Consider the following 18,756-nt stretch of genomic DNA (forward strand, 5'->3'; position numbering starts at 1 on the left):
GGCTTGGCTTAGCTTGATTAAATCCCTATTTAGAATGCAACTAGAGGCATTTGGAAAGTCTTTTTTGTATGGTCTTTTGGGCTTTTCAAAGCTTAGAAAACCAACATTTGGTCTTTCTCTATATGGTAATGAAAGACAAAATGCCAAAAAGACATATGCCCTAAAAAGCTCATGTAAATCCAAAATGGCCAAAAAATCTCAAAACTTCATATCTTTCTGCACCTAGGAACTTTCATATCTTTCTGCACCTAAGAACTTTCATTTGACAATTTTGTAGATTATGGTGGAATATAATATTTATCAAATGATCTTTAAAAGATCCCAAAAATTCATTACATCTTTTGGCCATTTAAGCTATGGGAAGATAATCCTTAAAAAAACTTGCCAAACCACATCTACATTGACTTGAGTTAATATTTTAGACTTAACACAAAAAAGTTAATATTTAGATTTTAGACAACTTATGTGCTCGGGCCTCCTCCCAAGTAGGGGTGAATTTGAGCCAAGTCGAGCCGAGCTGAATAGTATGAGGCTCGAGCTCGGCTTGCCAAGGTAGTACAATGCTCAAACTTGGTTTGAGCTAGAATATCAAAAACTCGTAAACTCGAACTCGATTCAACTAGAGTTTGATTTGAAAAAAAATGTTTTATAAAAATATTTCTTATTTGATATTTAAAAATTAAGAATTATAATATTTTTATTATTCAAGTTTAACTCGATTAATAAACAAGTCTATAAATTAAGCTCGAATTCGATTTAAAAATCAGTTGAAATCGAGTCAAACTGAACTTTTCACGAACCGAGCTCGAATAACTCGTAAAAAAATTGACTCGTGGCCACCACTGTTCGTCGCAAACAGGCCCCATCACCCTCCTATTGCCCACTCGCGAGTCGCCAGTGTGAAAAGCATTTCTGACGAAGTATTATCCTCAAACCCCACGTCGCCACCAAGATATTATTTTGGTCTTGTTCTCGTCCTTTACAAACCCGCACTCGCCCTCCGTTTACGTTTTTTGTTTCTTCGATTTTGATAGTTTTTTGTCTGAGCGACAAGGACCAAAGCCTCACGCTATGAACCTCTCGGCTCTGAGGCTCGATTCAAGCCCTATTTCAGCGCCTCAAAGAAACTTTAATGGCGGAAGGAACAGAGGCGAGAGATCGGTTCTGCTTCTCCCTTGCGCCTCTGGGACCTCCCGGAAGCTAATACAGTGCTCTGCAAAGGCTGTAGCTTCTTCCTCCCCTCTGGGTGTGGCTGAGCAGACTGGAGGCGTTCTGGACCGGGTTGGGTCGCTGAGTCAGGTTTCCGGTGTGCTGGGTTGTCAGTGGGGTGACGAAGGCAAAGGGAAACTCGTCGATATCTTGGCCGGGCATTTTGACATCGTCGCTCGCTGTCAGGTATAAATACTCATCTGTTAAAAGTCCTCAAAGGTGTAATTTTTGTCATATAGCATTCTGAATATCCAGTTTCGACTTTTGATAGTTTTAATATAATGGGCATTTCTTTGTTGTTATTGAAAAAAAAGGGCCTTTTTTTCGTAAATTGTATTGAGGTTCCTTTTGATTTCTATATGAATCCTTTATGTGTGGGCTCGGTAATTTTATATTTTTTATTTTTTAATTTTTTTGGGGGATAAGTGAGTTAAGAATCCAATCTAGTCTTTTAAGTATTTTTTTATGATGGAGGTATCCAGAATAATTGAATGTCTTGAGGATATAAGTTGTATTGAATGTTGTTGGGTCTGGTCGGATCCTGAACTAAGAGATAGGTAGTTCTCATATAAAGTCGAAACTGGAGGTTCAGAATACTAAATGACAATAATTACAATTTCAGAAATTATTAGGTGTTTAGTAGAGTAGATCCACCATCTTTTGACCAGAAATCCTGGTGTATAGCTGCTTGTCAATATATGCTAATCTTTTAGATGCTTTTACATTTGTGATGTTAATACATCTAATGCTTTACCTTATCCAGAAAAAAAAGGCAGAGAAAAGAATGCATGGTTAAGGGATTTGGGATAATTAAATCAGAGGAATTTCAGGATTTTGTGACACTGAAGTAAATAAAAGATGAATTTTGGGTTATGGGTGTTAGGAGGTAATAGCATGAAGGCAGGTTGAAGATGGCCGAATGGGTAATCTACAATTGGGTTATAGGGTGTAGTGTTTTTCAGATGCATATGAGGTGTAAGTCTTGAGGTGAGACATCACCAAAATGCCTCAAGGTCAAAGGACACTGTTGGAGCTGGGGATTAAAGTCATGGGAAGCATGTTTCTAAACATGGGTCAAAGAATATTCCTATGCGTCACTTGCCTAATCCCCATTTATTAAGAAGGAAAAGAAATAGAATCCTGAGAGAGGGACGTTTCTGTGTACCATGGAGCCATTCTTCTTTTGGCAACAGAAAAAAACACTAATATTGTTGGGCAAAACGTTGGGGAAGGGGGGAGGTATAAAAACGAAAATACATATTTGTTATTGTTCTTCTTCTTGTAGTTTTCATTGTCTCAACTGTTCCTTCTTAATTTTAGACAAAGCCTTAGCATGCTATGACCCAAACAGAATCATATGGGCCCATAATGATTTTGAGAATGGACTACCTAGGATACTTGTTTAGCCCATTGGATTGCTTAGTGGTTTAAAAGGTGTGCTCACTTAGGCCCAAACACAGCCTCTTTGAAAAGGCTTGCGCTTGGTGCACGCGCTTGGTGCACCTAGGCGTGCACCTGATGCACCTTGTGCCTCAGTCCAGGTGTGCTCCTTGGCTCAGTTTTGCACTTTTTAATGCATAGTGGCTAGGCCTTTGATGGTATTCTTATTGTGCTTCTTAATACAAGATATTTTTCAAAAGATAAGAACTACAATTAAAAATATAACACTAATCTTTTTATATACGGATTAAGAATTTAAAAACCCTGCATTGGACTTGTTTGGGTTTACCTCAAGGGTCTTGGTATTAAGGTGGCTCATAGAATTAATAATGCAAAATGTTTAACATCACATTTACTTGAAGTAATGCAATTGGGAAAAACAGAGATATTGAAAGTTTCATATTACAGGCTGAAGTCATGGCTTTGATGGAAGGAGTGTGAAGGGCTGGAAGAGTATGGGTATAACAAAGCCAATAATTGAAGGGGATTCCAAATTGATGATTATATTGTTACAAGATTGGCAGGCAAAGTTGTGGGAGTACAGGAATGGGATAAAGAAATTCAGGTAGTTGACAGATGTGGAAGAAAGACTCCAATAGGTAAAAAGGACAGCTAATAATGTAGTCATTCTTTGGCTAAACAAGGGGTTAGGGAGACCAAATGTTTTGGGCACAATCGTAAGAAATGAAAGTGGAGAAATAAGAGGTTTTATCTCTATCTGCTAATTCATACTGATTTACAGTCATCTTTAATTAATAAAATTCTTGGTTATCATTTGAAAAAACAAGTTTGACATGCTTGAATTATCAAGTGCTTAAATATGTTTTATATGTTTATATGCTTTGTTTGATTTTATTCCTACATTTGTACTTGGAATGTGTTTTATGTGTTATGCTTATGTATTTTAGTTTGAGTCAATAGGCTTTTTAAAACATTTATATTCTTTCAAAATTTAGGTTGGCATTTTTTAATATATATATATATATATTATATTAATTTTGCACCTTTCTTCAAAAATTTACATACCTTGCCTTGCATCTCGAGTGCAAAATCTCCTTGCACTTTTTTTTTTTGCGCATTACACTTCTAAAACATTGGCATTACCAAATTTTCACTTTTGCTTTTGGAGAAGGAAAAGTGTTAGTTAAAGTTAAAAATCTAAATGGAATGATAGACATGCTTTATGTTATTCATATATGAATTAAGTAATGGTGAACCTATACAACATTTTGGAAAATAGAAAAATACATATATGAAAAGTTGCAAGTGTGAAAAACAGTATTAAACAACGAGGAAATAAAGTAAAATAGTTCATAACTTAGCTAGTATAGGAGAGAAGAAGAGAAGAGAAAAGAGAAGAAAACTAGGGATGAAGAGCAAAGAGGTCGAACAAAACGTGACTGCCATCCTCTTTTATTATGATTATAATAAAAAGAAAATTACAATTAATAACAGCCGTCACTTACGTAAATGATAAAGAATAAAACTTATTACAATAAGAGTGATGTTAGTGCCCTTAACTTCTTATGAGGTTGTAAATTAAATAAATCGTTACCGCCATCTAAGCCTTATCTCTACCATATAGGGTCAGGTACACAAATCCTGTTATGCCATTCTGTTTTGTTCAGTGCCATATCCATTATTAAATTTTTAGCCCTTACATCATTACTTACTACTTCAACCCATGTCTTTATTGGTCTGACCCTATTTCTTCTAGCCCATTCAATTTGTGAAAGATCACTTTCTTATTGGTGCTGTTAGATGGCCATCTTTGCACATGACCAGTCCATCTCAATCTTACCCGTTTTTTTATTACCTATTGGAGCTACTCTTAGGTGCCTTTTATAAGTTCTTTTTCTGATCCTTCAACTTGTAAAATAAATAAGTGATATTTTATTTTACTTATTTATTTACTGAAAAATTTACATGTGACGCTTATGCCTCATGCTATGGGCAAGTGTAACACCTCAGGTCTTCAGAAAAAACACTAATAGGTTATTAAAAGGTAAAGCTAAATTGAGCGGAAGGATTTATAGATGCAATTATGCAAGGTGGGGGTGCTCATGATTTGGTTAACCGAACTGTGGGCTAATTTTTGAAACGGAACCAGGGTTACCGGTTTTTGGAAAACCGGTAACCAAAACCGAACCGAAGCCAATCAATTAACTGGTTGACTGATTTGGTTAACTGTCGGTTTTTTGGTTTTTCATTATTTACAATATTTAGTATAGAAAAATATATAAATATATAATAAAATACTAGAAATATATAATATTAAATTTTAATTAACAAATAATATATTATATATTATAAATGCATATTTATTAATTTATAATGTATAGAAAATATAAAATATAAATATATGTATACTGGTCAGTTCAGCTAACCGTAGGTTTTCTATTTTGGTTAACCGAAATCCGAAACTGATCCGGTACCTTTGGTTTTTTTAACATATTGAACCGAAACCAAACCAACCGGTTTGGTCAACCGATTTTTTGGTTCAGTTTTGGTTGGTTCGGCTTTTTGGTTCCTTTTGCTCACCCCTAATGCAAGGGAGGAAATTAGGTATGTTAGAAAAGAAAATTATGGGGGCTGCAGAAGGGATATGTTTTGGGGGGGCGGGGAGGAGGTCAATAGCTCTTAATCAGTGGTTCTTTTGGCTTATAAGAAATGCTGGACCTTGAACTTTATGTGCAAGGAAGTTCAGTCACAACAAAGGGTTCTAGAGAATTAGTAGAGCTTCAAGAAATTCAAGAAGTATAATACTTATGATAACCAATAATCTAAAATAACAAAAATTTCCATCCAAATTAATTTAAATTTTAATTTCAGTTATAGCGTTTATGATCTCCAGTGGTGTTACTAACGTGGCAGGGCAATGATAGTTGTTTTGGCCTCCCTAGTCACATGGTACCTAGGAGCTAACTAACTAGTTGACCACAAAGAAGATATGTTCTAAATCTTAAGTATTGATGCTATGCTATGCAAATATGTAACTAGTTGACCACTTTAGCTAACCTGCCAGCCTATTTCATGCCAGTTTTAAGGATGCCTCAAGCAGTTGTGAAAAGAATTGAAAAGCTTATGAGGGACTTTCTTTGGGAGCCGAGGGAAGGGAAGAATGATCATTTGGTGAGATGGGAGAAGGTGATTGAAAAGAAGGAAGAAGGGCGTTTGGGAATTGGTAATGCGTATGAAAAACTTGGCTATCTTGAGTAAGTGGCTTTGGTGGTTTCTTGTGAAAGATGAGAGGTTGTGGCATAAAATTGTGTCTAATATTCATGGGCTGTTAAGAAATGGATGGGATGCTGGTTGTTTGCACAGAGCTACTCTTATTGCACCATGGAAAGCTATACATGATATCCTTCCCCTATTCCTTAATCATGTGAGGTATGATTTGGCTTCAGGTCATAAGATAAGCCAATAAGGTTTTGAGGAGATGTCTGGGTAGGTGAGTCCCCTTTAAAAGAGGCTTTTCCTTCATTGTTTGTTCTTTCCCATCATAAAGAAAGATCCGTTTCTGAATTTATTCAATCTCATCCTTCACCTTCAGGGCTGAATTAGAACTTGGGCTTCACAGGGAATCTTAGAGAGTAAAAAATCCCCTTAGTTTCAAACTTAATGAGCATTTTGGATTCTGTAGTCTTTAATGATTGGGGGAGAGAGCTAAGTCTGGCCCCTTAATCTTGATGGGTTGTTTTCTTGTAAATGTTTTTTTAAGTCCCTTGTTGCCACTTCCTCTTCCCCTTCCTTTCCTGTAAAAGAAGTTTGGTGTTGTCCCATTCCCCCAAGGGTTAGTGATTTTTACTAGAAAGTATTCCATGGATGCATTAATACTTGTGATCTGCTACAAAGGAAAAAACTAATTAGGTCCTTGTCCTCTTATTGGTAAGGGAGTCAATGGACTGATTTTGGGTTGGACCCCGTCCAAATTAAAATCAAATTGGACGGATTGGATGGTCCAATAAGATATATTGAATTGGACCTGGTCCATTTGCAATAGATTTATATTGGACTGAGCCGGATTGGATCAATATTTGGTGCATTAAGAATACAGGTATCAATTGGCCAGGTTTGGGTTGGAATCAATCTAAATTAAAACCAATTTGAACAGATTGGATGGTCCAGACATTGAATTGAAGTGGTGGGAGATTCACAGATAGCATTCGTCGAGGGAAGGCAAATACTGGATGGAGTGGGAGGCCTGGTTTAGTGTGCAAGCTTCATATAGAGAAGGCCTATGACCACGTGGAGTGGGGGTTTTGGAAGGAATTCAGAATCTGATGGGTTTTGGGGAAAAATGGAGGGGTTGGATGTTTGGGTGCATATCAACCGTTTCATTCTCAGTGCTACTGAATGTAGTGTCCTCGGAATTCTTCCAAGCTTCTAGGGGGTTGAGACAAGGGGATCCAATTTCCCTGCTCTTGTTTGTGCTGGTTATGGAGGTGCTGAACTTTCTGTTATTGAAAGGGGTTCAGCAGGGCTGGTTTAGAGGTTTCTGGGTGGGGAGTGAAGTTCTATGTATTTCCCATTTACAATATGCAGATGATACACTTATCTTTTCTTGATGCAGGTGTGGAGCAGGTGCTGAACTTAAAGAGCTATTTTAGGTAACTTTGAGTTTCTGTCAGGAATGAAAGTGAACTTGGAAAAGAGCCTTATAATTGGAATAGGGGAATTAAGCCAAGAAGACATGGTCAGGTTTGCAGCAGCATTGGTTTGTCAGATTGGGAACCTACCTTTCACATACTTGGGTCTTCCAGTTGGAGCTAAATCAGCATCTATGAAATTTTGGAGATCCCTCATAGATAGAGTGGAGATGAGATTGGCAAAATGGAAGGCAACATATCTCTCTCTAGGTGGCAGAATCACATTTATTATGAGTGTGCTGTCAAAATAGAGAAATTGCAGTGTTGCTTGCAATACTGCAACCCTTTGGGAAGGGGCAAGGGGGGGACAAAGAAGATTCATCTAGTAAAATGGGATAAAATATGCAGGCTGAAAGAGTTGGGGAAGGGGTTGGAATCAGAAGGTTAACATTTTTTAAAAAAGCCCTTCTAGGCAAGTGGCTTTGGAGGTTTAGGCTGGAAAGGGAAAAGGAATCTTTATGGAGAAGGGTGGTGGTGGAGAAATATGGAGTGGTAAGGTTGGGTTGGGAGCTAAGAGAGGTGTCAAGCCTAGTGTTTTAAAAGGCGTATGGAGGCGTGCCTCTAGGCGAGGTGTATGCCAGAGGCACTGACACCTCTAAGGCGTATGCCTCATGTGCTTTTTTCATGAGGTGTGCTAGAGGCGTATGCCTCATGCGCCTCATGCACATCTTATATAAAAAGACAGAAAAAAAAAGAAAAAAGAAAAAAACGAAAGGAAAGGAAAGGAAAAGAAAGGGAAGGAAAGAAAAAGAAAGAGAAGAAAAAAAGAGAAAAGGAAAAAAAAGAAAAGGGAAGAGAAGGGGGTGCTACCAACACTAATGCACTGGATCCCATCAGAACTCCGAAGTTAAGCATGCTTGGGCGAGAGTTGTACTAGGATGGGTGACCTCTTGGGAAGTCCTTGTGTTGCACCTCAATTTTATTAATCTTTTATTGCTTGGGAGATTGATCCATAGAGCAGATTCGAGGAATTTGATAAGAGGGTGGAGAGTAGGAAGGGAGGAGGTTCCCTTAACACTTCTACAGTTTGTAGATGATACTATCCTATTCTGTGAAGGAGGGAACTTCAATTGGATCTGGAATCTAAGGTTGATAATACAACTCTTTGAGTAGATATCTAACCTCAAGGCGAACTTTGATAAGAGTTGTGTGGCGAGAGTGAATGTGAATGAAAGGGACCTAAGGGAATTTGTAGGTAAGCTAGGTTGTGCAATTTCGGATTGGCCCCCGACATACTTGGGCCTCCCTTTAGGAGATAATCCTAAGAGTGTTAGCTTTTGGGCTTCGGTAGTGGAGAGGTTTGAGAAGAGGCTGGCGGCCTGAAAGAGAAATTATCTTTCTTTAGGTGGGAGAGTCACTCTCATTAGGTCTACCCTAGCTAACCTACCTGTCTACTACCTGTCAGTGTTTAAGATCCCCTCAAAGGTTTCCAATCTTTTGGAAAATTTAATAAAGAACTTTCTATGGGAGCCTGGAGAGGAGAAGAGGGATCATAGGGTGAGTTGGGAGGTGGTCACTAGGTGTAAAAAACTAGGAGGTCTTGGGATTGGTAATTTCAAGAAAAGGAATATGGCTTTACTGAGGAAGTGGTTGTGGAGGTTTTCATTGGAAAGGGATAAATTGTGGACTAAGATTGTGGCTAGCATTCATGGGCTGGAAGACAATGGTTGGGATCCTGGAATCTTGGCAAGGGCTTCAGCTGCTTCTCCTTGGAAATCCATTCACAATTGCTTCCAGTTTTCTCCCCTTGGATCAAGTATGGTCTGAACTCTGGTAACCGAATAAAATTCTGGGAACAACTTTGGGTCGGGGATTCTCCTCTGAAGGACCAATTTCCTTCCTTGTATGCTTTATCAGACTTGAAAAATGAACCCATATCTTCTTTCTTGGTCCCTTTAGCCTCCACTTCTGGCTTTGGATGGAACCTAGGCCTGCGTAGGGCAATTAGGGATACAAACATGTATAGCTTGGTAACTTTGCTAGCCTTTCTTGAGATTGTCTTCTTAAACCCTGCTACGGAAGACATCGGATTTTGGACCCCTTCTAGCTTTGGTACCTTTTCTTGTGCTTCATTCTTTGAAACCTTAACTCAGCCTCCTATCCCCTTTGGGTTGTTCTTTCTAGTTAAGGAAATTTGGAGTAGGCCTATTCCTCCTCGGGTTGTTTTTTTTTTTTTTTTGGGAAATTTTCCTGGAAAGAATCAACACTTTAGACTTACTTCAGAGAAAGAGACCCAACTATTGTCTACTTCCTAATAGATGCGCTCTTTGTAAAGCTGATGGGGAATCTGGCTACCACCTCTAGAAAGAGATTGCTTCCAATGCTAGATGCAAGAGGACTCTTTGTCTGTTTTGGTCCCCTCCCCCCTCGGGCTTTATAAAGCTGAATTTTGATGGCAGTAGTGTAAGGAATCCAGGGCCTTTTGGGATTGGAGGAGTCTTCAGGAATGAGGAAGGGATTGTTATTGCTTTATTCTCTAGCCCTATTGGAGAAGGTGACTCTCTTAGGGCTGAGATCCTTGCAGCGCTTGAAGGAATTCGAAGAGCAAAGGAATTAAATATCAGTCGTTTGATCCTGGAAGGTGATTCGAAGGTGGTGGTTAGTTGGTTGAAGACAGAGGATAATGGCAAGGAGTGAATAGGGATCTGTTTTTTGGGCAAGTTTTTAATCTTTTCTCTTTGCACTCCCTTTGTTTTCTGTTTTTGGGGAGCTAAGATATTTTATCTCCCCTTTTGTATCCATATTTCCTCTTTTCTTTTAATTTAATGAAGCTGGTGTTATTGATCAAAAAAAAAAAAAAAAAAAAACAAAGAAAAAAGGGAAGAGAAGGAAAGATAAGGGGAAAGAAAGTGGTTTGCCCCTACCCCTTTGGCTGGGGGGTGAATCCCCCTAGACCCCCCGACCCCCTTTTCGATGCAATCCAATTTGTTACAGCAATTTATGCATCTTTATTCTTCTTAATGTAAAAGATTTCTATTAAAAATAAAGAAAAAATGAGATCCCCCCTTCCTCTTCATCCTCTTCCTAGCCCCTCTCCTCTTAAGGAGGTTTATGCCTCCTTGTGTCTGGGAGGCTTACGCCTCTTGCGTTCTGAACTACGCTTCACGCCTCTAGGTAGTGGAACGCCTTGCATCATGCCTCCATGTTTTAAAACATTGGTCAAGCCCTTATGGAGTTTGTGTATGGAAAGGTATCATGAAACTCAACCAGGAGTTCAGGGGTTTAGTGATCTTTATAGCGGGGGATGGGACTAAGGTGTGGTTTTGGGAGGATGATTGGAATGGGGTTGGGAAGTTGTGTGATCTCTGTCCAAGACTTTACAGTCTAGCAGAACATCAAGTGGTGATTTCCCAGTGATATGAGACTAGAGGTGATCGGTTGGTTTGGTGTCCTAATTTCAGAAGGTCTTTGTTGGATCAAGAGGTTGAGGAATGCATTCTATTGCTGGACAAGTTAGAACAGTCAAAGTTATCTTTGTCCTCTAGTGATGGGTTGTGGTGGAAGGAATGTGGGGATGGGAGGTTTTCGGTGAAATCCTTCCATCTATCTCTGGTCAAGGAGGATTTAGTTGTGGATCAAATAGGTGGAGTATGGGGAGCCCTGTTCCACCAAGAGTGGATGCTTTTGCATGGCTGGTAGAAAAGAGGCTCCAACTTGGCAAATTGCTGTTATTTGTGTAGAAAAGATGAGGAATCAGTTTGGCACATATTCTTTTCTTGTGAAGCGGCGACTGTCATCTGGAGATTCTACTCCTTCCTGTTCAGCATGCTGGTCTTTCAGCCTTCCTCACCTGCAGACATCTTCTCGGCTTGGCCAAGATTTAAAGGAAGCAAGTAGGCAAAAATTATTTGGAGCTGCGTCCCTTTTGCAGTGTGCTGGGCATTATGGAAGGAAAGAAATAAAAGACTGTTTGAGGACAAATCAAAAGGCATTGAAGCTGTTGTGGCTTCAGTTGGAAAGCTTGTTTCAAGCTGGGTTTTGGTTCTCCCAAAATTTGAGCAGTTTAACAGTGTAGATCTAGTAGAAAATTTCTGGGGTGTTCTTGAGATCCCAGCTTGTAATGCAAACTTGTTTTCCTAGTGTTTTGTTGGTTGGATGTCACCTTGACACCCAATAAGATTGTATCTATCTTTTCTATTTAATAAAATTTTCTTCATTACTCTTCCAAAAAAAAAAGACATTGAATTGGACTGGTCTGAAATGATCCAAAGTATTCATCGGATTGGACTGGACCTGGTCCATTTATAAATGACTCATACTAGATTGGATCGGATTGGACCAAATCTGGTCCAATTGACACCCCTACCAACTGGTGCTTCCTATGTAAGTTGAATAGTGAGATTACCTTTCATCTTAATCTCCTGTCCTTTTGTTTACTGTATTTGGGAATGAATTTTTATCTTTTTGGTTGTAGGTGGAACTCTCTTGTCAGTTGGGAAAGGTTGTTCAGCCTTTCTGTTTTGAGGAGCACAAAAAGCAAAGGCAAGATCCTATGGAAATGTACAAGGGCAGCAATGATTTGGACAGTGTGGGAAGAAAGAAATTCAAGACTTTTTGGGGAGGAGTAAGGAGACTGTGATAGAGATTATAACTCTAAGAGTTGCACATTGGGGGGCAATAGCTGGTTCTTCCTCTATTAAGCAAAAAAAAAAAAAAAGGAAAAAAAGAAAAAATGCTAGAGGTTTGGTGACCCCCCAGTGGGTGGTTGAATGAAACTGAATTTTGATGGAAGTAGTTTGGGCAATCTGGGCCTCTCAGGAATTGGAGGGGTGATTGGAGATGAGGGTGGTATTATTTGTGCCTTGTATTCATGCCCAATTGCACAAGTTGATTCGGTAAGAGAAGAATTTTTAGTAGCAGTTTTTGGGGTTGAGAAAGCTAAAGAGATGAGAATTGGTAGTTTGATCATTGAAGGTGATTCAAGGATAGTAGTGGGATGGTTGAAAAAAGGTGAGTGGGTGGTTTGGCAGCTTAGAAATGAATTCGTGCGCTTAAGTGGTTGTCAAAAGACATGAACATTCAAATAAGATCGGTTAGAAATGTGCTAACAGCTTGGCAATGGCTTAGCTAAGCAAGGGGTTCAAAAACAATATATGTACTGGGCACAGTTGTAATACAGTATTTGGTGGCTGGTTTTGTAATGGGTTTGCTAGTCTCCCACAACTACTTCTTGTAATCCTTTTCTTTTAAAATATTAATGAATGAATGATTTTCTGTGATGCTAATAAAAAAAATAAAATAAAATAAAATTTATCAAAATATATAAGTGATTAAGAGATTGATACAGAACATTTACTTTACAATATTTGTTTAGCAAATGTAGAAAAGAAAGGCTAGATAAGCCAGGATGTGGAATTACAGCCTTTGTTTTTCAAAGAAGAGTCATCATTATCTAAGCCTTGTCCAAAATATACGGGGTCTACATGAATTCTGTTCTGCCATTCCATTCTGTTCAGTGTCATAGGGCCCATATCCATTCTTGAATTATGAGTTCTTGAATAATTTCTTACAACTTCATTTCTTCCTTGATTAATTGGTGTCCCTCCTTGTTTGTAGAAACAATGCATTGGTATACTACTGCTTGTAGAATTCCTCCACTTTATTCTTTTATAATTTTCCTTATTTCTACTAGTGTAAGGGCATGTGCCATGCAAATGCAAGTAAAGATAAAAGGGTGAAAAGATAAAAAGACATTTAGGAGGTGTTAAGTCTTTTTGTGTGGTCTTTTGGGCTTTTCAAAATTTGGTCTTTCTCTGTTTGGCAATGAAAGGCAAAGCCAGAAAGACCTATGCCCTAAAACGATCATGGAAGCCCAAAGTGGCAAAAAATCTGGAAGCTTCAATCTTTCATTTAACAGCTCTGTGGATCATTGTAGACTAGGATACTTACCAGACAGTGTAGATCTTTAAAAACACGATCCAAAAAGCTCTTTACATCTTCATTCATCAAAAAAAAAACAAGCTCATTACATCTTTTGGCTATCTAGGCTGTTGGAAGATCTTCGTAAAAAGACTTGCCAAACGGCACCTTAGATTTCAGGGGGATTGGGTGTTTGGTGGCTGGTGTTTGAGGGAGTTTTTTGTTGCTTGTTTTGGTAAGAGTATTGTTGTTGGTTGTTACTTAGGTTTTTCTCCTCTTTCTTGTGGCTGGTGCTTTCCCCTTTCTTTTGTATTCTCTTTTTTCCTTTAATAAAATTATTTTTTATTATAAAAAAGGCAAAAAACATTTAGATTTAAATTTTTTAATGTACTTCTTTAAATGTCTTAACTTGGTGATTAGATTTAAAGATTTAAAATATTTGGACAGCCACCCTTTACAAGCATTAAGATGATGTGATACTACTAAAATCCTGGGCTGGCAAGTGTGAGAATGCAAGTTGAAGTCTGAGAGTGGCCACTTTGTGTGAAAAAATGCCAATGTTTACGATCATATCCAGTCTACCCCTCCCAAGCCCCTAGAATAGCTGGGACTAACATTGGGTAATGACCTTTAACTTTTATGGCCTGGACTTGAAGCCAAGGCAAGTAGCGGCATTATCTAGTAATAAATTTTCATACCATCAGTCCATCACGGCATCACCCAACCATATATGATCACAAATTCTTAAAGCAACTAGCATGTGTATAATAAAATAAAAGTATATATAATACTATTTCAAATAATCAGGGAAAAGCAGAAACAAGTAAAGCTTTAGTATTACTTTATGGTTGACTAGGTTGATTAGTTGTAGTAGCTACGAGTAGTTTACCCAAGCCACCACATCGTGAATATTTAACTGGTTAATTGGTGGTTAATTGATTCTTAGATAACACTAAACTCCAGTTGATCTTCTCCCTTTTATATCAGTTTTGAAGTAAAGTTCCAAGTAACTCTGGACTGGAAGAAGCTTCTTGAAATCCTTATCATCAAATAATCCACTAGGAAAAATCTTTCTAACTTCTTATGTAAGTTTCTGCAAGAATGATATTTTTCTTGTTTAAACATTAATGAAATCAATAAAGTAAATTAAAAAGAGAACTCACTACGTTCATAATTGTCCTTATAAGAGAGTATACAAAGAGGAAGAGATTAAACGTTTTAGAATCGAGGAAGAAGAGTGATGAAAGGAGGGGGGAGAAGCTTCAAGTTGTAGTAGGGGAGATAATGTTGACCCCAACAAAGGAAGGTTTGGAGGTTAGACCAGTGTCAGGGGATAATGAGGGAGGTCAAACTGGTGAGAGTAGTCTCACTTTGTCTCAACAAGCTGATTATAAGGAGGGGGATAAAGTGGAGATTAAGAGCCTGGTGGACAGGGAGGTTAGAATTGGCAAGAGTTTATGGCTATTCTTTTTGGGAGGTGAAGAGTTTGCTAGAAGAGTTTTTGAAGCATTTTAAAAGAGTAAAAGGGAAGAGATCAGGTGTTATCTTAACATCCCTGTTTGGATTGTAATCTGTTTTTTATTTTATTTATTTTTACTTTTCAAAAAAAAAAAAAACAGTCATGAAACCCAAGTGTTTTGATTTGAATTACAGTTAGTGGTTGATCCCATGATTTGATTCATGGATGTCAAAATTTATATGATTAATGTGTTTCAAATCAATTTAATTAGGACCTAGATGTCTACTTTGTTATTTCTTTAAATTTTTTCAAGAGATTCTTGTTTTAGACTTCTTGCTAAAAATGTTTATTTAGGTTATTTAAGACCTTTTAGAAATTATATTGAGTTTACTTTCCATCATATGAAGGTTAAAGTGTATGTGGATTAGTTGACTTCTAAGGCAGACTTGATTATATCATCTTAGGTTTCTAATGTATGAGTGATAGATAAGGATTGAAAATAGGATTCTGATCTTCCATACATGTTTTCAGTGCACATATGGTAGATAAGGATTAATAATAGGATAAAATCACTTTTCTTTATATCTTATCATTTATGATATGATCCATGGTTTGATTCAATTCAACTTTTTCTACAATTTTTGATATAATTACAAATTTCAAAACCTTGCCTACATTAGATATCTTCAGAAGAGATAGAATCCGTGTGGCCCACATTAATATCTTTTTGGGTGCCCCATAAATATGGGCTGCTGGAACAGATACATGGGTTACCAGGTTATGGGCTTATAGCACCATGCAACTAATGCATGAATGAGTTTTCTTGTTTTACTATCTTTAGGCTAGTGGTAATATGTTTGACATCCATGATTCTTGTTTTCTGGATGAGTTTTCTTGCAGAGATTTCTGATAAAATAAATTTTATTTCATGTGGAGGATCAAATGTAGGAGACTGACTATCGATAAAAAAAAATGTAGGATGCTGACAACACTATTTGTCAATGATGTAGTCAGGGTGATAATTAAGTCTAATGCTACAAACCAGATGTCCAGGTTATTAGGCTATTCTCAACCATTCTTTAAGTAAATTGGCTGACAAGTGACAACTTTACTGACCTGGTTGGTTTACAAAGCCATTGCATCTAGACCTGCTAGGGGATAGCTTGGAGGTATAGTTGCATAGCACTAGCGTGGATGGTTACCAAGTCCTGATGTATATTCTCTTGTATACATAGGCATATTGTATTCATGTGTGCTTTTCTGAATGAAATACATTACTATTCCTTTAAAAAATTGAATTACACAAGGTAAAGAGGAATAAGTAGATCTTTCCACTAAAGTGATAAAAATGACCAAAAGGTAGGCCTTTCAAGCTCCAGGCTTCAAATAAGAATGGCAGTTTGTGTAGTAACTGATCTTATCATGATGGCTAAATCTTGGGTCTGTTGACAGAAGCGTGGTATATGAGTTTGTGAAACCGTAACATCAATAATATGACCTGCAACTTGATGCATCACATTTCACATATGGGAGGTTAATTGTGCCAAAATAGTCTGCCAGGTTTATAGCCTTCTGCTTTAGCTAAATTTATTTGGAAGGTGAAAAAAATGCTTTTATAGTACGAAGCACTTCCTGGAGAACGTTCCAATCAGATAGTATAATATTTTCTGCTCAACTATTAGATGGTATAAACTCATTCAGTTCTGCTGCATTTTTTATATTAGACAGTGTTAAATGACAATTAAGGGAAACCTGTTATTTATCCTCAAAATTCAATTATCATAATTCTGGTTTATAATATTACAATATGAGCTTGATTTGAAAGTCCTTATAAGCTCTTGACCAAAAATAATTTCTTTCCAGCTGCACCAGCAGCAGTTCCTTCTCCACACCTCTATTGATGTTTTTTATTTTCTATTATTGGTCTTCCCCTTTGCTTGGGGGTTGATAATTATATATTCTCTAATAAAATTGTTTTGTATTGATACCAGAAAGCTAGTGTATAAGCTTTCAGTTATGGTGGATAATCAGTTCTATTCAATTTAAAGTTAAATAATTTAGTCTAAGACCTTGTTTATTGATGTCAGGGTGGAGCAAATGCTGGACACACCATTTATAATTCTGAGGGCAAGAAATTTGCTCTTCACCTTGTTCCATCTGGAATCCTGAATGAGGAAACCTTGTGTATTATTGGGAATGGAGTTGTGGTGCATCTTCCAGGCTTGTTTAAAGAAATTGATGGTCTTGAGTCTAATGGTATCTCTTGTAAGGGAAGGATATTGGTATCTGATCGTGCACACTTGTTATTTGACTTCCATCAGGTGGTTGATGGGCTTAGAGAATCTGAACTAGCTAATTCCTTCATTGGGACAACCAAGAGAGGAATTGGGCCTTGTTACTCAAGCAAGATGATACGAAATGGTATAAGAGTAAGTGACCTGAGGCATATGGATACTTTTCCCCAGAAGCTTGATCTGTTATTATCAGATGCTGCTTCACGATTCAAAGGGTTTAACTATGGTCCTGACGTGCTCAGAGAAGAAGTTGAATGGTACAAGAGGTTTGCCGAGCGGTTGGAGCCCTTTATTGCTGATACCGTTCATGTTGTCAATGAATCCATCTCAAAGAAGAAGAAAATATTGGTTGAAGGTGGTCAAGCGACCATGTTGGATATCGACTTTGGAACCTATCCATTTGTGACTTCGTCTAGTCCATCAGCAGGTGGGATATGCACAGGGCTTGGCATTGCTCCTAAAGTCCTTGGTGATCTGATTGGTGTGGTGAGTGGACTTTTCTTTTATGTTCTTCGTAAATTGTAAAATGCAAACGTCTCAGACAACTATTTACCATTTTTTGTTTTGGGGAAAAAATCACATGCAGGTAAAAGCTTACACTACAAGAGTTGGTTCAGGTCCTTTCCCAACAGAGATCTTAGGGAAAGGTGGAGACCTCCTTAGGCTTGCAGGGAAGGAGTTTGGAACAACTACTGGTCGTCCTCGACGTTGTGGCTGGCTTGATGTGGTTGCACTGAAATATTGCTGTCTGATCAATGGTTTCTCCTCCCTCAATCTCACTAAGCTTGACGTCCTGTCTGATCTTCCAGAAATTAGGCTGGGAGTTTCCTACAAACAAATTGATGGCACACCAATCAAGTCGTTCCCTGCAGACCTTCATGTTCTTGAGCAATTAAAGGCAAGTATTTTTATCTAATTCTAATTAAAATATGCTTTTCATTACTTTTATTAGACATGATTCACCCCAAGCTTTCAGAACAAGATATCCTAATACTTTGTTAGTGTGTTTGTATCCAATTTCTGTTCAGGTTGAATATGAAGTTTTACCTGTAGTGCTCATGAACACAAATCTTACCCTTATTGATTGACCAGGGCTTTTCACCAACCTTGGGGACCCTAATAGTAAACTGGTTGGGAATATGATATTTGCGGCCTTGAATGATCGAGTACACATTTTAACTCTGGTACCACCTCCTCAGCATCGACCTCCTTATTGCCTTTGGCCTTAGCCGCCTCCCTTATCTCCCCCTTGCCTTGGAAAACCTCATCAGGAACTTCTCTAGGGACATGGCTAGAGGCTTTGCCTACTTAGCCTTTGGTATAACGAATTCACGCTCTACTCCAAAGATAAGCTGGCTGCCTAGCTACTACATCAGTATATTGCATTCAGCCCTATGAGTTGTTACTCTCCTCTATAAGACGTCCACCTTTGGAGGTCGAGTAGAATCCTTCGAGTTCGATTCAATTCACTAGAAGAAAAAAAGGTCTCATTAGGTGTCGGCCACTAAGGGAGATTATAAACCTTTCTACTTGAATCGGAAGATGATAACTTATCAACGAGTTTGAAAGGAAGACAGGGACTATAGAAATGACGAAGACCTCAAAGGACAAATGTAGAAACATAGGCCGAGATGGTTTGAGAGTTCTCAAGCAACAATTCAAGGAACGAATGTCAGACCTCTAGTCCTTCAAGGAACGAATGACTATGATGTTCTCCATCCAACGGTCGTTATTGTGTCTCTTCAATCTAGATACTCCCACGAGCCTTGCATTGCCACAGTGAACACACCCAATTGACTCTACTTTGAACGTTTGAAATCGAGCTCAAGACTGTGATGTAGCCAAA

At 38.1% G+C, this 18,756-nt stretch overlaps 1 protein-coding gene and 1 pseudogene across 1 annotated transcript; both read left to right on the plus strand.

The window, feature by feature from the left end:
- Positions 1–765: 765 nt before the first annotated feature.
- LOC148844376 (adenylosuccinate synthetase 2, chloroplastic-like) lies at positions 766–17,998 on the plus strand. The gene is made up of 4 exons (XM_088959545.1): positions 766–1,395; positions 16,704–17,396; positions 17,497–17,808; positions 17,939–17,998. Exons 1-4 carry the CDS (start codon positions 1,072–1,074, stop codon positions 17,996–17,998), a joined length of 1,389 nt encoding a protein of 462 aa, XP_088815671.1. The 5' UTR covers positions 766–1,071.
- On the plus strand, positions 8,100–8,213 carry LOC148844377 (5S ribosomal RNA; annotated as a pseudogene).
- Positions 17,999–18,756: the final 758 nt, after the last annotated feature.

Source organism: Nelumbo lutea, chromosome 8 (assembly GCF_056320005.1).
Source record: "Nelumbo lutea isolate HS-2025 chromosome 8, American lotus-T2T, whole genome shotgun sequence".
NCBI classification, from domain to species: domain Eukaryota; kingdom Viridiplantae; phylum Streptophyta; class Magnoliopsida; order Proteales; family Nelumbonaceae; genus Nelumbo; species Nelumbo lutea.

What these genes read in the sequence shown, in the direction of transcription:
- LOC148844376 (XM_088959545.1), top strand. Translation starts at nt 1,072, where the DNA reads ATGAACCTCTCGGCTCTGAGGCTCGATTCAAGCCCTATTTCAGCGCCT. An exon ending in TTGGTGATCTGATTGGTGTG is followed by an intron (nt 17,397 to 17,496) that starts GTGAGTGGACTT and finishes AATCACATGCAG; the next exon opens with GTAAAAGCTTACACTACAAG. An exon ending in ATGTTCTTGAGCAATTAAAG is followed by an intron (nt 17,809 to 17,938) that starts GCAAGTATTTTT and finishes ATTTCTGTTCAG; the next exon opens with GTTGAATATGAAGTTTTACC.